Here is an 18,629-nt window from a genome sequence, read left to right as displayed (position 1 = left end):
CCCCCCGCCGGCGGCTGCGGCTCCTCCCCGCCGTGATGCGCTCGGGAGGCGCCTCCGCAGCCGCTCCGCGGAGCCGCGCCGGGGCCGAGCCGAGCCGGGCCGGGCAGCGCAGGCACGGTGGGGCCGGGGGGGGCGCCCAGGGGTGGGGGGGCACCCTAAAGGGGGGCGGGGGGTGTGGGCGGTGGGAAGCCCGTGGAGGGGTGGGAAAAAGGGGGGGCAGTGCCAGGCCTTGCTGTGACCCTCGCTGTGTCCCCCCCCAGGTTGAAGCCCCCCCGGAGCGGTGCTGTCGGGAGGCGATGGGTGGCCCAGGTGGGGTGCGGAGACCTGGAGGCAGCGGCTTCGGTTGTGTGCGGCGATATCCATCAAGGCGGGACTGGGGGAGCGCCGGGCTGGCGTCGGCGTGAGGTCACGCAGGGGTGCTGAGGTCACGCAGGGGTGCTGAGGTCACGTACGGGTGCTGAGGTCACGCACGGACCTGGATGCTGCTGGTGGCCGTTTAGGTGTGCCCTACATTTTGGGGCTCCACCATTTGGAGAGGCGACACTCAGCCGGAGCCGTTGGCCCCATCGCACCCGGCTGTCGCACTCGCCCGCACCGAGATGCTTCGTGTGGCCGGAGCCAGCAGCTCACGTGTGCTCAGCCCCTCTGCAAGATGAAACGAGCAGCAGTACCACCGCTGGATGAGCTTCTGGAAGCCCTGGCTTGTTCCCTAAGCAAGGCCAGGCTGCCCGCTGTGATTTTCGGGTGTGCACATCCCCGTGCCCTCTTCTGAGGGGCGCTGGCACCGGTGTACGGCTTGCAGCCCCCAGGAGCTGTGCCCCTGGGGATGTCCTCCCCTGAGCACCAAGCTGCCGTCGGTCTGCACCGCCCCAGCGGGGTGTATTTCGGAGCTGCCGGGAGGAAGATCTCGCCTTTGAAGGTGCCCTTGAGCAGATGACTGACAAGGTGATGAACGGGAGGGTGCCCCTGCCCGAAAAAGCCTTGTCCGAGGGCTATGCCCGCCTGCGCTACAGGGACACCTCGCTGCTCATCTGGCAGCAGCAGCAGCAGAAGCTGGAGTCAGCGCCGCCCAACACGTACCTGAGCCGGAGCCGCAGTATGTGGTACTCGCAGTACGGCAACGAAGCCATCCTGGTGCGGGACAAAAACAAGCTGGATGTCTCCAGGGACACGGGACAGTCCAAGTTTTGTGCTATCATGTAATTCCGGCGGCTTGGCATCAGGAATCTGCACGTGGAGACGAACCAGACCTGCATCAAGCTGGGAGCGGAGGGCTTGCACCGTCCCACCAGACCTGCGGCTAAGGCCGGGTGTGGGATAGGTCAGGAAGGCTGCTGGAAATTTACGTTTATTTTTTGCTGTCGGTAGCGTCTGATTTTGCATGTTGTTGAGCGTATGTAACAAAAACAGCCTCGCTCAGGAACTGATGAGCCTGTGTTTGCCGCCTAGCATCATCGGCAGGGTCCGTGCTGGACCATGTGTTGCTTGTAAGTGGCTTGTGTACCGTGAAAAACACCCGCTGCCATTTGGGAACTGTCCCCAGCAGGCACTTTACCTTGCTAGTCCTTAGGCATTGCCAAAGCTCTGCGAACGGTGGTGGGAGACAGGCGAGTCTAGGTTGGTTTCTGCTGAGATTAAGATTTTAGGAAGATTATCTGCTAACATACACAGCCAGTACTTGTTCTGCTTGCCCTGTCTGCCTTTAATTACTTCCCTGGAAGTGGTCTCTTAGAACCAGGTCGTGAAGTTAAATGATTTATTGGGCAAGGGGAAGAGGGAAAAAATGTGTTGAGAATTTTATCTGAGCCTTCAAAATACTTAGCAGGAAAGGTGCTTTGCAGCTTCATCCTCTGCAAAGCAAAGTGCCCTTTAAGTTTGGAATTACAGAAATAAATTACAGACAGGACTTCTGGAGCCAGTGCAGCTGAGTCCCTTCCTGCGGCAAGATCCCCAGCCCCAGTAAAGCTTGCACGAGCCCCAGCTAATGCTCCAGGAATGTATTGCCAGGTGAACCACCTGAGAGGGAGGGACAGGCCTTAGAGATCAACAGGAAGAAAGCTGCTGTAAATACACACATCTCCTGCTGGGGGGTATCGGGACGCTCCTGCACAGGGAGTACGTACCTGCAGCCAGAGATCAGCTACAGAAAAAAACAGCCTACTGAAGTTTGCTTTGCATGTAGGTTTTAAGACGTGTAGGAGCTTGAAATAATTTCTAATTCAGGTTGGATAACATCTCCTGCTTTAGCAGATTTGGTACACATACACTGTGTGTGGCAGCATTTGTTTCAACCAACTGAAGGGTTTTAGGAGACAAAAATACTGCAGTTATACCTCTTAGGAATGGATCCTGCTCTCAGGTTGTTGCTGTCGGAGCTGAGTCCCTAACTTCCTCATGACAGGGTCAAGCTGAGAACCCAACCCAGCAAGCACCTAAACCTTTCTTAAAGACAAAGCAGTACCACTTCCAGGGTTGTTCATTATGTTCCCAGGGTTCAGCATTAAAGTGTAACATCGGGCTGAAGTCACAGGCTCCCCTTTAACATTCTGCCTCAGGCATCATCCTGCAGGCTGAGCCCCGTGTGCTCAACCCAGCGGTACTTGGACATGTGCTCAACTTCAAGCAAATCAGTATTTGATGTTGACTTCAAGGTGGATTATTTACCTGCCTAAAATTAGGCATAGTCAGTACTGCTACTATAGTTATCTAAAACCTCTCCCGTTAAACATTCTTCAAGCACTTTGGTTTTTTTAAGTATAGCAAAGAAGAATTTTCTCCACCTCCCCTGCGCGCATTAAATGCACGGACACTGAAGTTTGCTGAAGTTGACGTGTTGAGCAGAACATACCTGCGTCACCGTGAGATCAGAGAGGTTTGATGTACTCAGCCCTGATCGGAGCAAGTATATTCACTGCAAAAAGTGGGCAGCTCTTATTTTTAATGTAACTATTTATGCATGTGTTAATGTTTGGTACCTTGTGTGTGTGCTCATAAAACTGAACCTGCTGAGATGGACCTCAGTGCTCCACAGACATAGGCATTGCTCTGCACACTCAAAGAGTCCTCTTGATCTTGGCAGGATGAGCTCTAGCTGAGAAATATTTTCGGTGAATGTTTTTTCAGCTGGGGAAAAAGCACTCAACAGGATTCACAACACTAACTAGACTCAGAAGGCTGCTAGCGGGGCGGCAGAACCGCTGTACGGAGCGGGCTGGTTAAGGCAGGACACTGCCTGGGACACGAGGCGCACCCGGGGCTCCAGACAGGCGAGCACTTAGAAAAATGGGCAGGAGCCTGGCCCCAGGGCTCCCCTGGGAAGCGCAGAAGCAACCTGGTGAGGCAGAATTGGGCTCAGGGTCTTTCCAGCAGCCCAGGGGAGCGCCCTAACCCGGGGAGTTTAAGGAACTAGGGAGAACAACAGCACATTCCCAAAGCCAGCTGTTCATTTTCTTTACTTTTCTTATAGAAAAATCACATTTATTTTTTTAATTTCAGTAAGAAAGATGATTATTTTGGGTATAATCAGTCCCTTTTTGTTTATGTGGCTGGTAAACCAAAATTCAGCTTACTTAAAGCGTTAAACTATTCAGGAATAAAAGCTAAAGTGTGTGCATAAGTTCTTCCAGGACTGAGGGTAGACAGGACCGTAAGAGAAGTGTGACTTGTTCTTCCCGCTCATGCCCGTGAGTGTGAGTGCAGTTTCCGTAGCTGTGTCCTCATTAGTCACAGCAGGGTTGTGGGGTGGCTGCTGGGAAGTGAGCATTTCTGTAAGGCAGGTGGGTCGTGTTAATGCACTTGTTTAAAATGCTGTTTTAGCCTCGTTGGTTAAGTGCATTAAAATTATTTAAATGCATCGTTGTGTGCAGGTGTGCGTTTTTCTTCTGCATGTTCATCAGCTGGGGGTTACCTAAGGTAGTGGTGGGGCCCCTCTGAAGCCACACCACTACTGAAGAAGATCACTTGTGGAGGCAGCAGCCTCACAGGAGAATTTTAAAGTCTAGGTTGAAAAAAAAAAAAACACAAACATTTCCTTGGAGTGGGGGGAACAACTGACAATGCACAGCTGCGCTGATACAACAGCTAAGCAAAACAGGTTTGCTGAAACCTTAGTGATCATGCCTTTTAAACCCAGCGAGCAGGAACAGGGTTAGAGAAAGATTAACCCTGCAGGAACCTGGCTGTTGTAACCCCTACTGTATAAATAAAGCACTAGGCATGCATCTGAGAAAGCTAACAGAAAAAAACCTCCAGCAACCAAAATAGCTTTTGGCCACCATACAGCAATGTCAGGACTGTGCTGTGAATGCGATCAGCCGCTGTAGGACCCCCATTTCCCAACTGCATCTCCTATGTCCTGGTTGCCCTGGGCTCACTGACCTGCGGGACCAGCAGCTGCAGCTGGTGAGAAATTCCCTCTTGTTTCTTCAGGTCTTGGCAGCTGGAAAATAGTCAGCATTAAACTTGAGTGAGATTTTCAACCTCCTCTTATTCAGCTCAACTTACCTCTACCAGGTGCAATTCTCACAAGGTGAGGCCCCTTCAGATCATAGGCTTTTCTAGGAGGGGAAAACGTCCTTCCTAGGCTGCCCCCCTCGCATTAAAGCAGCCTGAGATCCTCACCAAAAAAAGGTATATTTAGCACATGTCAGGTACTGAACTGTGATTCAGAGACCCCCAGGCCAAGCTGGCAGCACCCCAGGCTTGCCCTCTGCTCTGCAAGCAGTTTGCCCCCATGAGTGCAGCACACCACGCATGCTAACAGCTGGGCTTGCAAAATAACTTCCAAATTACTTCATGGCACTAGGATCCTTAGCATTTTTATATTTGTTTGGTGGCAATGCTGCTCAACCAACTGCTAGGTCAAAGCCCTACTGGTTTTCAGCTGAGCTGCAACACCTGAAAGGGAAAATGAGGAAAGGGAGGGGAGAGGGGAAAATATAGTATAAAACTGCACACACAAAACAATTTTTCTTTTTATTATGAAAACAAAACAAATGCCCCAGGACCAGGGTCCATTACCAGTAACAACAAAGATTACTTTCTAACTTTTTTTTAAAAATTCTGTTGTGTTTGAGGCCAGCAATTTGCAATAAACAAGCTAAACTACTTACATTGACTTTTTTTTTTTCCAGTAACTGACATTTACAGGAATATACTAGAAATGGCACTAAAAAGTTTTAAGAAAAAGTTACGGTAAATTTGCATGCACATCATACAGAAAAGTAACATTTTTTTTAAATATTAAAAAAAGGAAAACCAAAACAAATACAACAACAAATCTTTCTGGATTGGTTATGCCAGTATCAGGGATAAGTTCTAAGTGGCCTGTGTCAAATCCTAGCTGGTGGTTTATTTATTTTTTAAAAATGACATCTTTTTAAAGATATGCAAATACCATTTTTGCTTTAAATGCATCTCATTGTTTTCCAAGCAAGATAATGCTGCTAGTGTAACAAATCCTCGCCCTAAATTTATCTTCAACAATGCAGAGCCTGCCCAGTTAGCCCTAGTGGTAACTGCTCGTGTATTAGAGTATTTCTTTTTTTAAAAATTCATTACTAAAAAGGTTGTGTGTTTGTTTGTTTGTTTTTTTGTCATGCCCCAATCCCTTCCCCCTAGCTCCAACCCCAGCTTTAAAAAACATCATTCCTTTCAAAACAAGGAAAAAATTAAAAACTGGTCTAAGAGTCCCCAAAACAGAGAAAGAACTAGATTAGGTAACTGCAGTCTGCTTCTACCACATAGAGAACATGGAAAGAGACCTCACTGGGTAACTAATTTGTATATATACACGCACACACGTGCTTGTGTATGTGTGTGTGGGTGCGTGCAGCTATGGTACACGCACCCCACAAACACCAGCTACATAGTCCTGAAATATCAGTTCTACAGTTACAAACCCTGTCGGTAGGAAAGTTTAAAATCACATCAATACAAAACTGAAAAGATTTTGTATAGACAACATTTGGTTAGCAGAAAACTGTCGTACTCGACAGATTCCTTTAGTAGATAAACCAGGGCCTGAGCCCACGGGATGCGGATCTCCCTCTGGTCCCATTGAGCCTACATCTGATGGTATGCCAAGAGACAGGCTGACCTTACAATCAGATAAAGTTTAACAAAGTTTTTAAAGGTGCAGTAATGCTGGTTGATTGGTATTAGGTCTGGTCAGATATTGTTTTGTCAAAACAGGAATTCTTCAGAAAAAACAGTTTCAATAAAACTATGTGTGTATGTATACATATGAAATCATACTGATTTCAGTGAAATTTCCCCTGGAAAACAAAGTTAAACTTTGTTCATTCAAGAAAAAATCCTACCATAAAAAATTCAGTCTTTTTCATTCTGAAGTTTAAAAATGCCATTTCAAATGTTACTTATACATTTGATCATTTCCAAGTTATTTCATGACATCTGGACTGACATGTCATGCAATACAAACTCGGTTAAATAAATGCTCTATTGTTTCCGTTTCCAACTCATTAAGGGCAGCTGCTACTTACTATGGACTGAAAACATCTCTTCTTTCCAGGAGACACTCTGATCTGGATGTACAAGAGGCACCACTACTGACATATCAGGAGATAATGAGCACTACAAACAATACGAAAATGAAAAAAATGTAAGAACATTTTGCAGTGAAGAGTCACTAATTTTTTTTTCCCCCCTGAAACGAAGGTCATGCCAAAACGGATTTCTGCTGTGATCTGCCATTCACTGGAAAACATCTTACTTTCCATGGAAGTTTTCCACCAAATAGAGAAGCCCAAGCTGCAGCTGGCTTATCGAGGATAGTCAGGTGCTTCTTCATCTTTCCGTTTTTGTTTTGTTTGCTTGTTTTCCTTGCAAATCCCCAGGCTAGGACAAGTTTGCCAACTAAAGCAGGGATCCTCCTCCAGCGCTGCAGACAGTCCCAGGCCAGGCCCCTTTCCATCACTTCATGGTTGTCCCCAACCCTTCGGCTCCGACCTTTCCACTCATTTGGCAGGACAGACCTATGTGTCCGGGTGGGATGTTTGCACCCTGGCCGCAGCGTCAGGGGACGGTGGTGTGCCGCAGAGCCGGGTCCTCGGGCTTTGCGTGGTGGTGATGCTGGTGAGAGCAGCTGCTGGCGGGCTGCCACTGCCTCCAAACACTGGCTGGGGTGTGTTCTCTGCACAGGAGCACCTTTTGTCCAGGGCGACCATCACCTTACATCCACGGCATAGCTGAAGTGAATGCAGGCGGGAAAGGATTTCAGCAGGGAAAGCTGGGAGCCTGTTTCTCCAAGCTGTCGTGGTATTGAATTGGTAGCAATTAATTTAATTAAAATGCCAGTTTGTTTTGATAATGCAAGTCTCAGACACTAGGAGAAAGACAAATGAAAACCAAGCCCATTACAAAAAACTACGCTTAATTAGGTGTATATTACATCTCCTTGTAGTAAAATTCTGAAAATATATTACTAAGTATCTGTCTAGGGGAAGGTGGTTTTTTAAGGGCAGAATTTAAAAAAAATATAGCAACTAAAAATAACTTCATTGTTAACGGAAAAGAAAAATCATTAATTTCAGCAAGAATCAGAACACACTAGTTCATGCATTTTCCAACACTACAGGAAACTCAATCTGCAAAGACCTGGAGGGTTTTCTGCCAGTGGGCCAAGCACCCCAGCAATTACAAAACGAGCTGAGGACGTCCAGCAGCTTACAGCTGTTTACAGCAGCAGAGCATCTCTCTTTCAACCCTTAGCAGAAAACTGTAATTCCTTTCTACAGCAAACTGCAGAGAGTGCTATTGTCACCATACAGATAAAAGACACGGACAGGGCCAGTACGCCTGTATGAGATGCACACCTGAACAACCTGAAATGCTGATCCTTGAAAGATGGATTTTCTAAAGGCCAGATGCAAGAACAAGCTTCTTGATAATCCCATCTCCTAAGGGTCTGGCTAATAAAACCTCAGCCGATGGGCACTAAGTGACTGGCAGCTGAATGCGGATGCAGTAAGTGCAAACCATGGAGTGCTAATAGCAGGCTGGCCCCGCAGCCCCCTGGCTTTTCAGCAAAGGGCTATCCCCCAGGCTCCACGCTTCCCAGCACACCAGCTCCTCTCCTAGCTCTTGGAGGCTGACTGTGCAACAAAAATCCTGTGCCAGGGCCGAGGAGCCCTCCAAGGCCACTCCTCAGCAGGGTGAAGTTTCGGGCTACGCCACAGCAGAGATGCAGCCTTAGGGGCTGGTGCTGGGAGAAGGAAAGGCATAACTTTCTGTTAAACTCTGTATATTTTCTTTACAATAAAAAGCTAAAAAGTTAAGAATTTACAATAAATTTCTGCCCCTCAGGTTACAAATTTTATATAATTATAGAACTGGTGTTTTCCTAAAATTGGATTATAAAATCAAACCCCACACTGTTCTACCAAAAAAATGGAGAGGGGAAAGACCTGTGGAAATAATACAGACAAAAAATGTGCTGCATCAAGGAATTACATCTACCTGTATGTCTTCAAAATTTGTACAAACCAGGAAATAAAGGGGCTGGAGTGAAAAGAGGAAAAAAAATGAACACACAAAACATGACAGAGCACCAGATACACAATAGACTGGACTGTAGCACCTGTAGGTATAAAGTCCAATGTATTTAAATAACATGTTTATTTTTTTGTTGTTGATTTCTTTTTTTTTTAATCTGGTTCAAACCACATTAAAAATCTGCATTTCTGCTGGTCTTGTTGTTTTTTAGTAAATTTTAAATGACCAATAGTGTTTAATAAATAAAGTACTTATATATACATGAAATTAGGGACAGTGGAAACGGAGTGTATTGCAGCAGTGCAGGTCGAAACATTCGGCTGACTCATAAGAAATTGATAGCCTCAAAAAAATTGCCTCTAACCCCCCCCCCGCCCTCCCTCCCTTACTATTATTGAGGTAAACATTTCAGTGTCTGGAAACCTGCTTTCTGTGTGACACAGAAGTAGCATTCCCTTTCTAGGAGCTCATTGCAGATACAAAGATAAGGGGAAAAACAAAGGAAAAGACAAAACCAACATCCCTCTCCAAGTCCCCTGCCAGCTCAGCCTCAGCTGGAGCTCAAGTGCTCTTTTATTTTAAGCCCAGACTGAGGCGCATGTCATGGAGAAAGTACTTAAGCATGTGTCTAATAACGAGCACATGACGCCTTGGTCACTCTGCACGGATCACTCCTTGAGGTCCATCTGAGAACTTGCAGCCAAAAACTGTTTTCAATTAAATGAAAACTTTCATAGACAGTGTCAATTTCCTGGAAATTATCTATTTGATGTTAAAAATAACATTTCCAAGAAACTTGAGCGTCCCTCGCTCTCTTCTTACCAAAATATTCCCAAGAAAAAATAAAAATTTTAGTGGAAAAGACTAGAAATGCAGACACTTCTATTGCTCATGTGCTTAAAATTAAGTCCATGCTTAAATACCTTCCTGAACAGGTGCCTATGGCCTCTACAAATATTAACAAAAAATGTTAGCAATCCACGGTACATGAGAATTCTTTGTTTTTATGTAAAAAGATGATAGCATCTGACATTTTCATCACACTGTAGACTTTGAGATTAAGAATACTAGTGCTAATAACAAATACACCAACTAGTTCCAAAGCTAACATCTTTCAGATACAGTACCATTTTACAGAGATTTCTTTTTAAAAAAAGACTTTTTTTTCTTTGTGTGAGCCAGGTGGGCTTATTAAGAGAACGTTTCTGGGGAGAGGGAAGGGGCAGGAGGGAAATGTACTACAAACCTTGCAGAACCATCTAGTGATCTCCTGCTAAGAGTTCCAAGTTCTTCCATTTTCAACGAATCTTCTTTAGTTAAAATGTATTTTAGAGACTTTATGCAAAGGGAACTATTTGTCATAAAGTCTAGTCACACACACACACACGCAAAGATCTTTGACCTATTAAAAGAGCGCCCCCCAAAAAAATGGAAGATACCTTTTATAATACTGAATTAAAAAATAAAAAAAGTCAGAGAGGAAAAAAAACCTGACCACCGTGGAACAAGAGCAGTATATTAAGGATAGAAAGGAACACTGCAGAGCATCGGTGAGAGTGATGTCCATTTTGTGTTTTGTGTCTAAGTGTCCATAACTCATTCGGAATCACTGCTGTCCGAGCTGGAGCCACTGGAGCTGCTGCTCCCAGACTCAGAGGAGCTGCTGCTGCTGAGCCGGGAAGGGCCTCCAGAGGGAGCAGAGCCGGATTTTTCTGCAGGAAGAGAGGCAGCGAAGCAGTTATTTGCACGGAACTGAACTAGAGAAGGTTTGCCCACAGCTTTTCTCATCCACTGCTTCATTTACAACCTCACTTTGCACAGGCAGCATATTTACCCATTAGCTTTGCTCGCTGGAACGGGGCCTGGCCCGTCAGAGGATGAATCGCCTCCAAGACACCTCCTGTTTAACTCCAAGGGGAGCTTCCACCCAGACGGGGATCAGAGCAGACCCCACACAGCAGCAGCTCTCTGTGTGCCCACACTAATGACAACTATCACAGATAAATCCACGGCTACCAGAAGGCAGGAGCTTTGCCTTAGCGAGGCACACCACAGCTTTCCAGGCACCGGTAGCACAGTAAAACCACAGCCATTACCTTTCTTCGCAGGTTTCTTGTTGTTGTTCAGCTGCCCACTGACGTCCTGTAATCGTTTTTCTAGTTCTTTCTTCTTTTCCTGAGCTAACTCTTCTTTAGACTTTGCTGCTTGCTTTTTTCCGCTTGCAGCTGTGGAGGAGGAATGCACAATTTCTGAAACTGCATGGTTGTGGGTGAAAAAGAGTGGACATCGCTATTTTACAGGGCATGTACGGCTGTGCGACCACTCTGCAGTGACACTGCTAAGATCAAGTGACCACACAGCAACTACACATCCCAGATAGAGGACAACGCACGAAGTTGTCTAGATTATCCAATCACCATCATCCTGTAACATGCACTTTAAGAGAGACCTTCTGGAAAGCGTTTTAGAAGATAGAAATATCCATGTAATAACCTTGTAGTTACAGGTTACTTACCAGCCAGTTATATGGTCAATAGTTACACATTTGTAATTACAGAATTGTTACATGGGTTTTCTGCCCTGTAAAATAAAGTGTCCCATTAAAGATTGTCAGAAGGAAGCATCTGCCATTAAAACTTAAGACACCTCACACAAGAATCGACTGTGGTTTATGTTGATTTAAATATAAAACAAAACAAAAAGTTAAAAACCAACAGAAGCAAAAGCTGGCAAGACAACAAGAACATAGCTGCATCAGTTCGGACGGAAATGGTAAGAAGTACGAGCACTACTCATGCTCCTGAGCGGAAGAAATATCACTCAGAGGAGGAGTAATTGAACACAGGTGTTGGCCAGTATCAGAAGCAGACAGGGGCCGTATATTTTGCCTGATCCAGCACGGAAATACCTACGTTTCTGTGCACTGTTTTAAAGCAGTATTTTTATTTTTTTTAAAGAAATCTGGAAAGCAGAGTGCTAAGAGGGCGCGCCCCTGAACACTAGAATAGGCAGCAGACAGCAGGAGAGTCTGGCCATGGTCAGGAATTAATGCTGTGTCTGTGGGCCAGGCTCACCAGCCAGCCAGCTCCGGACAGGCTGGGCTCAGAGGATTGGACGGACAGACATCTGATGTTGTGTGTTACTCCATGCTTTGACTCCAAACCTAATTCCTAACAGCTCTGGAAAATCCTTTCCTCAGCTATTCCACCAGTGAAGGGGGGTGGGGGCAGAAATCAAACCAGTACTAAAAAGCAAAAAGAAGGGCCGAAGTCTGAGCTTTGCTTAAGCCACCTGAAAGTCCCGTGGTGAGGAAACAGTGCTGTGGAAGAGCTGTGAACAGCTATCAGTTATATTATACTCTTAACAGGACAACTTCCTCTTAACCAAGAAGCAGGAGGATTGAGTCAGGACCACTTCAGGTTAAGAAGCGCCCTAGTGCTATTTAGCTGGAGCCAAGTTCTCAAGGGGCTACAACTACTCACCCTGTGTCTGAGGCACAGAGAAAAGCCGGTACTGTACAGTACTGTACACTCACCAGTGCATTAACATTCACCCCCTCATCTATCACTGAGGATTATATGGTAACCAGGCCATCTAGGAATAGCAGCTTTGGGACAAACATACAACTGAGACACATCCAGAATCCTTAGGTAACCCAGGTGACTTTGTGCGAGTCATTTATTCCCTTGGAGTTTTGGATTCCAACCACACTTTTTTTCCTTCCTAATTAGGTGATAAACTGTTCAGGATAAGGAACCAATCCTTCCAGGTATCGTTCCAGGTATATGCACATTACACCAAAAACAATGAGACTGAAACCTTTGTAGTGCCTTCTAGATCAGTAATAAAGATATCACACAGGTCTTGCAGAGGAACAATAGTCCCTCCAGGTCTCCATGAGAGGGCATCATGAGAAGAAAGAATAGAAAAACCAGAACGTTTCTGCATATTTTCTCTGGAAGAAAAGAACCTCTAAAAATCCCTGTCATCACATACCCAGCAGCTGGATAAGAGAATCTCAACAAACATGCCCCAAATCCAAAGCTGAGCCCAAGAGCTGGTTGGGGAACGCGTGCCCCAGGAGGTAACTTACAAAATGGTTTCCTTTGTTTTTTCTGTAAACAAGATTTCACGTATCTCTCCAGTTCTCGCAAAGTTGTGGGCTTCAATGTTTCAAAATCTATTTCTATCTCATCGGGGTTGGAGTCCCTGAGGGAAGGTTCCCGCGACTGGATGATGTGCACCACCCTGCCCAGCTTCTCCCCGGGCAAGCGGTTGATGTCCAAGCTGAGCTGTCGTTTCTCATCATAGGTCATGGGCAGGCCTTCCTCCTCCTCGTCCGAATCATAGCTTGCAGACGCCTGTTTGCCTCCTTTCTTGGGCTGCCTGGGGAGGTTGGCAAGCATGGAAACATTCATGGGTATATAAAGAGCAACGAACTCTTTCTTCTACTCCCCTTCCAACAAACATCTCAATGCTTTTGGCTTTGAACCTCTAAGCCAGATAGCTTGAACAGCACCACAAAAAAGTTCAGAAATCTGAGATCAGCTGTTCTACTCCTATTATATTTTAGTGCTGTGAGGCATGACAACAAGCCCAAGTAGCAGCAGGGGGGCAGCAATGAAATAGCATGTTCTTGCCGGCTAGGCAAAAAGCAAAACCTTATCTGAGAGTGATTGGGCAGGGATTCTGAGAGAATCAGACAGTGGAAATGTGATGGCTCTGCTGCCAGCCCTAACTTAAAAACTCCCTGAGGTTGTCTGGGAACAGAGACACTATTCAATTGCGAGTTAACTGTTCTGACAACCGAGCTTCACCAGGGAATTCAATGGGACAAAAAAAGGGACAAAATTGGGCTGAAAGCTCTTGGTATTCCCACCTAAGACAAGTTGCGGGAGGCAAGCTCTCACCTGTTAGCTGTGGTCGTGCTGTTTGCTTTTTTAGCTGGGGCTTTCTTCTGCTGGGCTTGTTTCGGTGGTTGAGCCACCTTGGGTTTCTTCTCCTCCTCAGCTTTTACTTTGTGCTTTTCCTTTTCCTTCTCTTTGTCTTTCTTTTTCTTCTCTTTTTCCTTCTTCTCTTTTTTTTTCTTTGGTTTGTTCACTGGTGCTTGTGACAATGCAGCTAGCTGTTCGTGGACAGCCTTTAGCTTAGGAGAGAAAAGTGAAAAAATAGATCAGACTTTGAGGCAAGATAACTGATGCCTCCACATACACTTCCTCTACATCCTGGACTTGTAAATATATCCCAAAGTTAGTGATCAAGCAGTCTACTGATTGGACTTAGCAGGCTTTGCTTCAAGTTCTTTAAAGAATGCAGTGCAAATATGCAGAAACTAACTGAAAACTTAATTCTTGCTTTATAGTAGCAAATAAAAATTAAGCTTAATAGCTTGGTCTAGAGTGCTGGCAATGTGGACTCTGAAATGCCAGATTCCCTTCTTGGGTCTCCTATTAACTTGCTTTGAGACACTGGATAAGACATTTTATTAATGCTTTCCTGCATTAAGGTAGTACCTACAACCACTGCTTATCTGCGTAATAAAAAAGGCCATGGCTCAGAGCTTGTAACAGTCAAAACAGCTTCTGTAGACGAGGTACAGGGTGAAAATATCACACAGGAAGATTGTGACGGGTGTCACTGTGCCTGAGCTCTCATACCAAATGGGGCTCACGTTGCTTACCCAGATCCCCAGTATTGTGTGCTCCTTCATTCATGATGGCTGAATACTTTGGGATCCCCAGAAAGTACAGAACATCAGCTTTGAGAATGGTTATCTCAAGGAAAACTAACATTACATCAAAACTACACTTATTTCACAGCTGGGAGTCCTTCCCCTTGAGCTGGCAGAAGCTGAGATCACTGCTGCATCACAGACTAGGTGGGACTTTTAAAAAAGAAAAAAAAAAACCTTTCTGCTAAGCCTTTTCTACTGCACAAACACACACACAGCTCAGCCACTACAATAACCTGCTCCTGGAGCTCCGCCAGCCGAGTCGCTCGCTCTTCTTCCGAGTCTGAGCTGTCTGAGTCGGAAGAGCTCTCCTCGCTGCTGTGGCTGCTTTCTGTGCTTTTGCTCACAACTGGTGCTGTTGGAGGAGGAGGAGGTGGGGCCTCTGCAGGCTCATCAGGCATCTTTGCAAACCTCATCTCAAAGACATCCTACAAAAAAAAGGGGGAAAAATGGTGACAAAGGAGCCTCAGCCACAAAGACCTAATTCTTGTCTTTTAAACACACCAGACACCCCACCACGGGTCAGGGTCCTACTGCACTAAACAAGGGGCTGTAGCAGTGAATAACAAAATACAGTGAGCACTCTAGATCATGGGTTGAAATTGTCATAGTAAGATATAGTTCCTCCTCTCATCAAGGACAAAATTAGTCTTGCAGTGGGATAGGAATAGGCAGGGGAAGGTTACTGAATCTCCCTCTGAGATCCTTTTGTGGCTGGGAAGGCTGTGGAGGGGTGACGGGCTCTCACACCTCTGCTTCCTGGGAGGCTTCTGCATCTTGTCTGCACCAGCCTCTGCCAGAGAGGGGCACTAGACTAAACGGATCTAACCCGTTCTGGCTTTTCTAACAAACTTCCCTCTAGGTTTGGCTTCACTCTTTGCTGCTCCTCTGCTCAGCAGACTTCTAAATTGGTCTTTAGCTCTTCCATAAAGGTCAGGGAGGAAGCTCAGCCTCTGCATGCCAACTGCACAGCTGGTCTTAATGCCAGGATACCCCACACCCTATCCAAAGGCTGAAGCACTCGCTCTAGTACTGTACATTGCACAGTTTTCAGCTCAATTTCTGGCACAATTTCTCCCAGCTGGCACAATTTCTCCCAGCTTTTCCAAGGTGCATGTACAGAGGGGTACACATACTCTGTAAGCCCAAGAAAATACTCCCATTATTTTATACAGCAATGATTATAACATTTTAGGAATGGCATTGGGCCATGCCACGTGAAGAACACAACGGTTCTGCATCAGAGATTATCTAAAGGCTCTTTTCGAGGACTGGAAGAATCACCGACTCTCCCTTGATGGTGCCAAGAGCAGATCCATGCTTGGATCTCTGAATGGACACCGTATAGCTGAACTAAATGTACTCTGAAAGATGCAGTTGCCACCACCTTTACCTGGAGCTTCCTGGCCATGGCTACCACTTCGTGGTCTGGAGGATTGTACTTGTAACAATTAGAGAACATTAACCGAATATCTGCTGCAAAACCTTGTGCATCCTGGTATTCCCGACTGTCCATTTTTTTCTGCAAACAAACAAGCCAAAGGGAAAGGGGAGAAAAAGCCATAAGCAAAAAGCATTTATAGTAATCGCATGAAGGATGTGCGTCATGGAGAGAGCTCAGAACAGCTTCAAAAATCACATTTGTCTAAGAGAACAGTAGTTTGATCAGACTTATTAGCTCCTAAATAACATTTAGAGTTTCTGCTTTTTAAAATAAGCAAACAAAAGCCAGACAACTAAACAAGCTGATCTAGTTCCACAATAGTTTAAGCTCTTAAGATTCTATATTTGGGTTGTTTTCTTTAACGGTACTATGTAAGTTTGTCAGGGCCCCCATTCTGCTAGAAAATAAAGGCAGTCAGATAGAGAAAGAGTTTGCAGGATTAGAAAGTAATGTAAGCAAAGAACATAGACTGAAGGGCAGGGAGTCAACAGACAACAACGTTACAATGACAGGATTACCTTCAGCATGTATTTCTATATGCTGCTTGGGTATTTTTACCCTCTAAATCTGAGAGGGCAGAGAAGATTACAACCTTCTCCTGGCTTCCTTCTAACACAAGGCATGAATTACACTTGGTGATTTCTACACTAAGTCAGGCACTTGCTGTTAAGCTACAGAACCAGCTCTTGATTTTAAAAGTCCAACCGATAGATACAGAATGGATACAGAATTCGTCCTTTACGAACCAGTTCCTTATGTTATTTCCTACTGTAGTGAGGAAGAATATCAGGAGCTAAATATTTGCACCTTGTTTCTTTCTCTCATTTTCTAGCTCTCAATTTCATCCACTTCTCTTGCTGTTTGGGACTGAATGATTTGGTTTAGAGAACAGTTTATGGCATTCCTAGCACTTAATTGATTTTATGCATGTATTACTACCACATATAAAACCTTAGCTCCAATTACTCCTACAAAAAAGAAATTAAAAAAAGCTAACATTAGATTTCATTTGCATCTAATAGACACGATTTTAAAGAAACTCGCTGTTTGCCAAGTGCTCGCAGCCTCCCTTTTGTATGTCTTGTGCACCTGTATCCCCCAGTGACTGGCAGACAGGCTGCAGATGGGATCGGGCAAGACTCCTTCCCCACCAGAGCAGAAGACGGGTGCTTAGGCTTAGGTTAGAAAAATTCCCACTTATTCAATGGAAATTAAACATATGTCACAGCTTTGAATACGGCAGATATCAGAATTACTTTGAAACACTGCAATGACTCCTAAAACTGCTTTTGTTCCAAATAAGGCAGAATTGCACCTTCAGGGATGCAGCTTTGGAGGGATCTGCCTGCAGGGTGGTGACGTTCCTGCAGCATCCCTCCCTGCAGGGCTGCAGCTCGACGCCCGTCCAGCTTCTGTCACGAGAGCTCATGCCCTTGGTAAATAAACGAGGGGCAAGCCTCCGAACCGCAGCACAAAGATGGGGAGGGAAACACATTTGTGCGCCTCTCCTGTCTGAAGGAGAGCTGGCCTTGTCTGAAAAGGGTCTCAGGCCAACTCCAAAGCAAAACAATATGTTCAAACGAAAGGGTCCATTTATTTTAAAAGACGTCTTGCTGCATGAAAGGCCTTTTTTGATATGCTTGTATTTGTTTGGCACGCTCAATGGCTGATTACAGCCTGTGAAATACATTTCAGTGTCTGAGGCTTTGCTTTCATCCAAAACCAACAGTTTTATAGCCCAATGCTTTAAACTGTCGATTTTTTTTCTGCTTTCGTGTAAAGAAAAATTAATTTGACAAAAGAAAGAGGATTTTAAAACGATGTGGTGGAATATATTTGGGTTACAAATTCACTTTGATATATTCCGCTGTTTAACACTTTTTTTTTTTTTACATTTACAATGGCAAATCAGAAGACATAGATAGCAGGACTGGAAAGGGTGCTGGGAGGCCAGCTCGAAAAAAAATCTCATCTCTCTCTCAGCAATTAATTCTATTGTTTAATATTCTTTAACATTCAGAAATTTGTTTCCTAATGTCTAGCATCCTCTTGCTCTAAGGTAAGACTTGTCCTGCCTGCCAAGGATGCAGAGAAAACCATTCCCTGCCTTCTTGCAGCAATCTTGTTAGGTCTTCAAACATGTTAAATGTCTCCTTTCCATTTTCTCTTCTCCAAGACTAAGCTGGACATCGACCTGCCCTCCAAGCACATGGCATCAGGGCAGGTGCCCACGAAGGACACAGCAACACAGTTCCAAGAACTTCAGCAGACATCAAACCATGAGGACTCCGCCTTATTTCTGGGGGCCTAGTTGTACCCTACAAAATCTGCCTCAACAAAAAGAGCTGCCTTGGGAAACTGCATTTGTACTTTACAACAGGTGCAAATAAAGAAATCTTTAAAAATTTCCCCAAAGAGCCTTCTCGTCGCTTTCAAGACCCCAGGACTCAGCTGCTCTGAAACCACAGCAATCACTGCCATAAAGTTAACCGATGAGCACAGTCAGATCCCTGGACGTAGCACTTTATTCCAAAAGTAAACACCTTTAGAAATCCTCTTACACGGCAAGGACTGTTGTTTGTTCACCACGGAGCAAACCAAAGGCAGAGACGTCCACATCCCTGCTGCTGGGCTCTGCGGGGCCTCATCCTGCACTGCGTGGCAGGCACAGCACCCTGCCTCCTCGTGCCCACGCTCCCCAGCACCAGCAGTGGAGCTGAGCACACTGCAACCTGCATGCCCGTGGACAGGGCGGCAGCAGCAGAGCGCCGCTACAGCTTCACAGCAAGCATTTCAACTGCTTTGGGGAGTTAAGGGCTGCTGCCTCTTGGATTTTAAAGCATAATCCATGCCCTTCTCTCCCTTTCTCCCCATGTCTCATCCTTTCTCTGTTCCAAACAGTTCTGCACTTCCCCCCTGCACTGTGATGACTGAGACCCC

At 45.5% G+C, this 18,629-nt stretch overlaps 2 protein-coding genes across 10 annotated transcripts in view; one reads left to right on the top strand and one right to left on the bottom strand.

Annotated features, from left to right (window-relative positions):
• Nucleotides 1-782: 782 nt before the first annotated feature.
• BRD3OS (BRD3 opposite strand) lies at nt 783-1,346 on the top strand. The gene has a single exon (XM_035555340.2). The coding sequence runs from the start codon at nt 934-936 to the stop codon at nt 1,201-1,203; it is 270 nt and encodes an 89-aa protein (XP_035411233.1). The 5' UTR covers nt 783-933; the 3' UTR covers nt 1,204-1,346.
• A 3,610-nt stretch (nt 1,347-4,956) lies between these two features.
• Nucleotides 4,957-18,629, bottom strand: part of BRD3 (bromodomain containing 3) — a 41,198-nt gene continuing 27,525 nt past the window's right edge. For all 9 annotated transcript variants that reach the window (XM_035555055.2, XM_050714503.1, XM_050714501.1 and 6 more), the window contains 6 exons: nt 15,639-15,767; nt 14,482-14,673; nt 13,425-13,660; nt 12,608-12,900; nt 10,611-10,739; nt 4,957-10,226 (listed from right to left, as the gene is read on the bottom strand). In XM_035555055.2, the coding sequence (XP_035410948.1) occupies nt 10,111-10,226; nt 10,611-10,739; nt 12,608-12,900; nt 13,425-13,660; nt 14,482-14,673; nt 15,639-15,767 (1,095 nt within the window). In that variant the 3' untranslated portion in view covers nt 4,957-10,110. The remainder of the gene's footprint in view (nt 10,227-10,610; nt 10,740-12,607; nt 12,901-13,424; nt 13,661-14,481; nt 14,674-15,638; nt 15,768-18,629) is intronic.

Source organism: Cygnus atratus, chromosome 19 (assembly GCF_013377495.2).
Source record: "Cygnus atratus isolate AKBS03 ecotype Queensland, Australia chromosome 19, CAtr_DNAZoo_HiC_assembly, whole genome shotgun sequence".
In the NCBI taxonomy this organism is placed as follows: domain Eukaryota; kingdom Metazoa; phylum Chordata; class Aves; order Anseriformes; family Anatidae; genus Cygnus; species Cygnus atratus.
This window is presented reverse-complemented; position numbering and strand designations above follow the sequence as displayed.

Excerpts from the sequence above, each read along its gene's own strand:
- BRD3OS (XM_035555340.2), top strand. The coding sequence starts at position 934 with ATGACTGACAAGGTGATGAACGGGAGGGTGCCCCTGCCCGAAAAAGCC.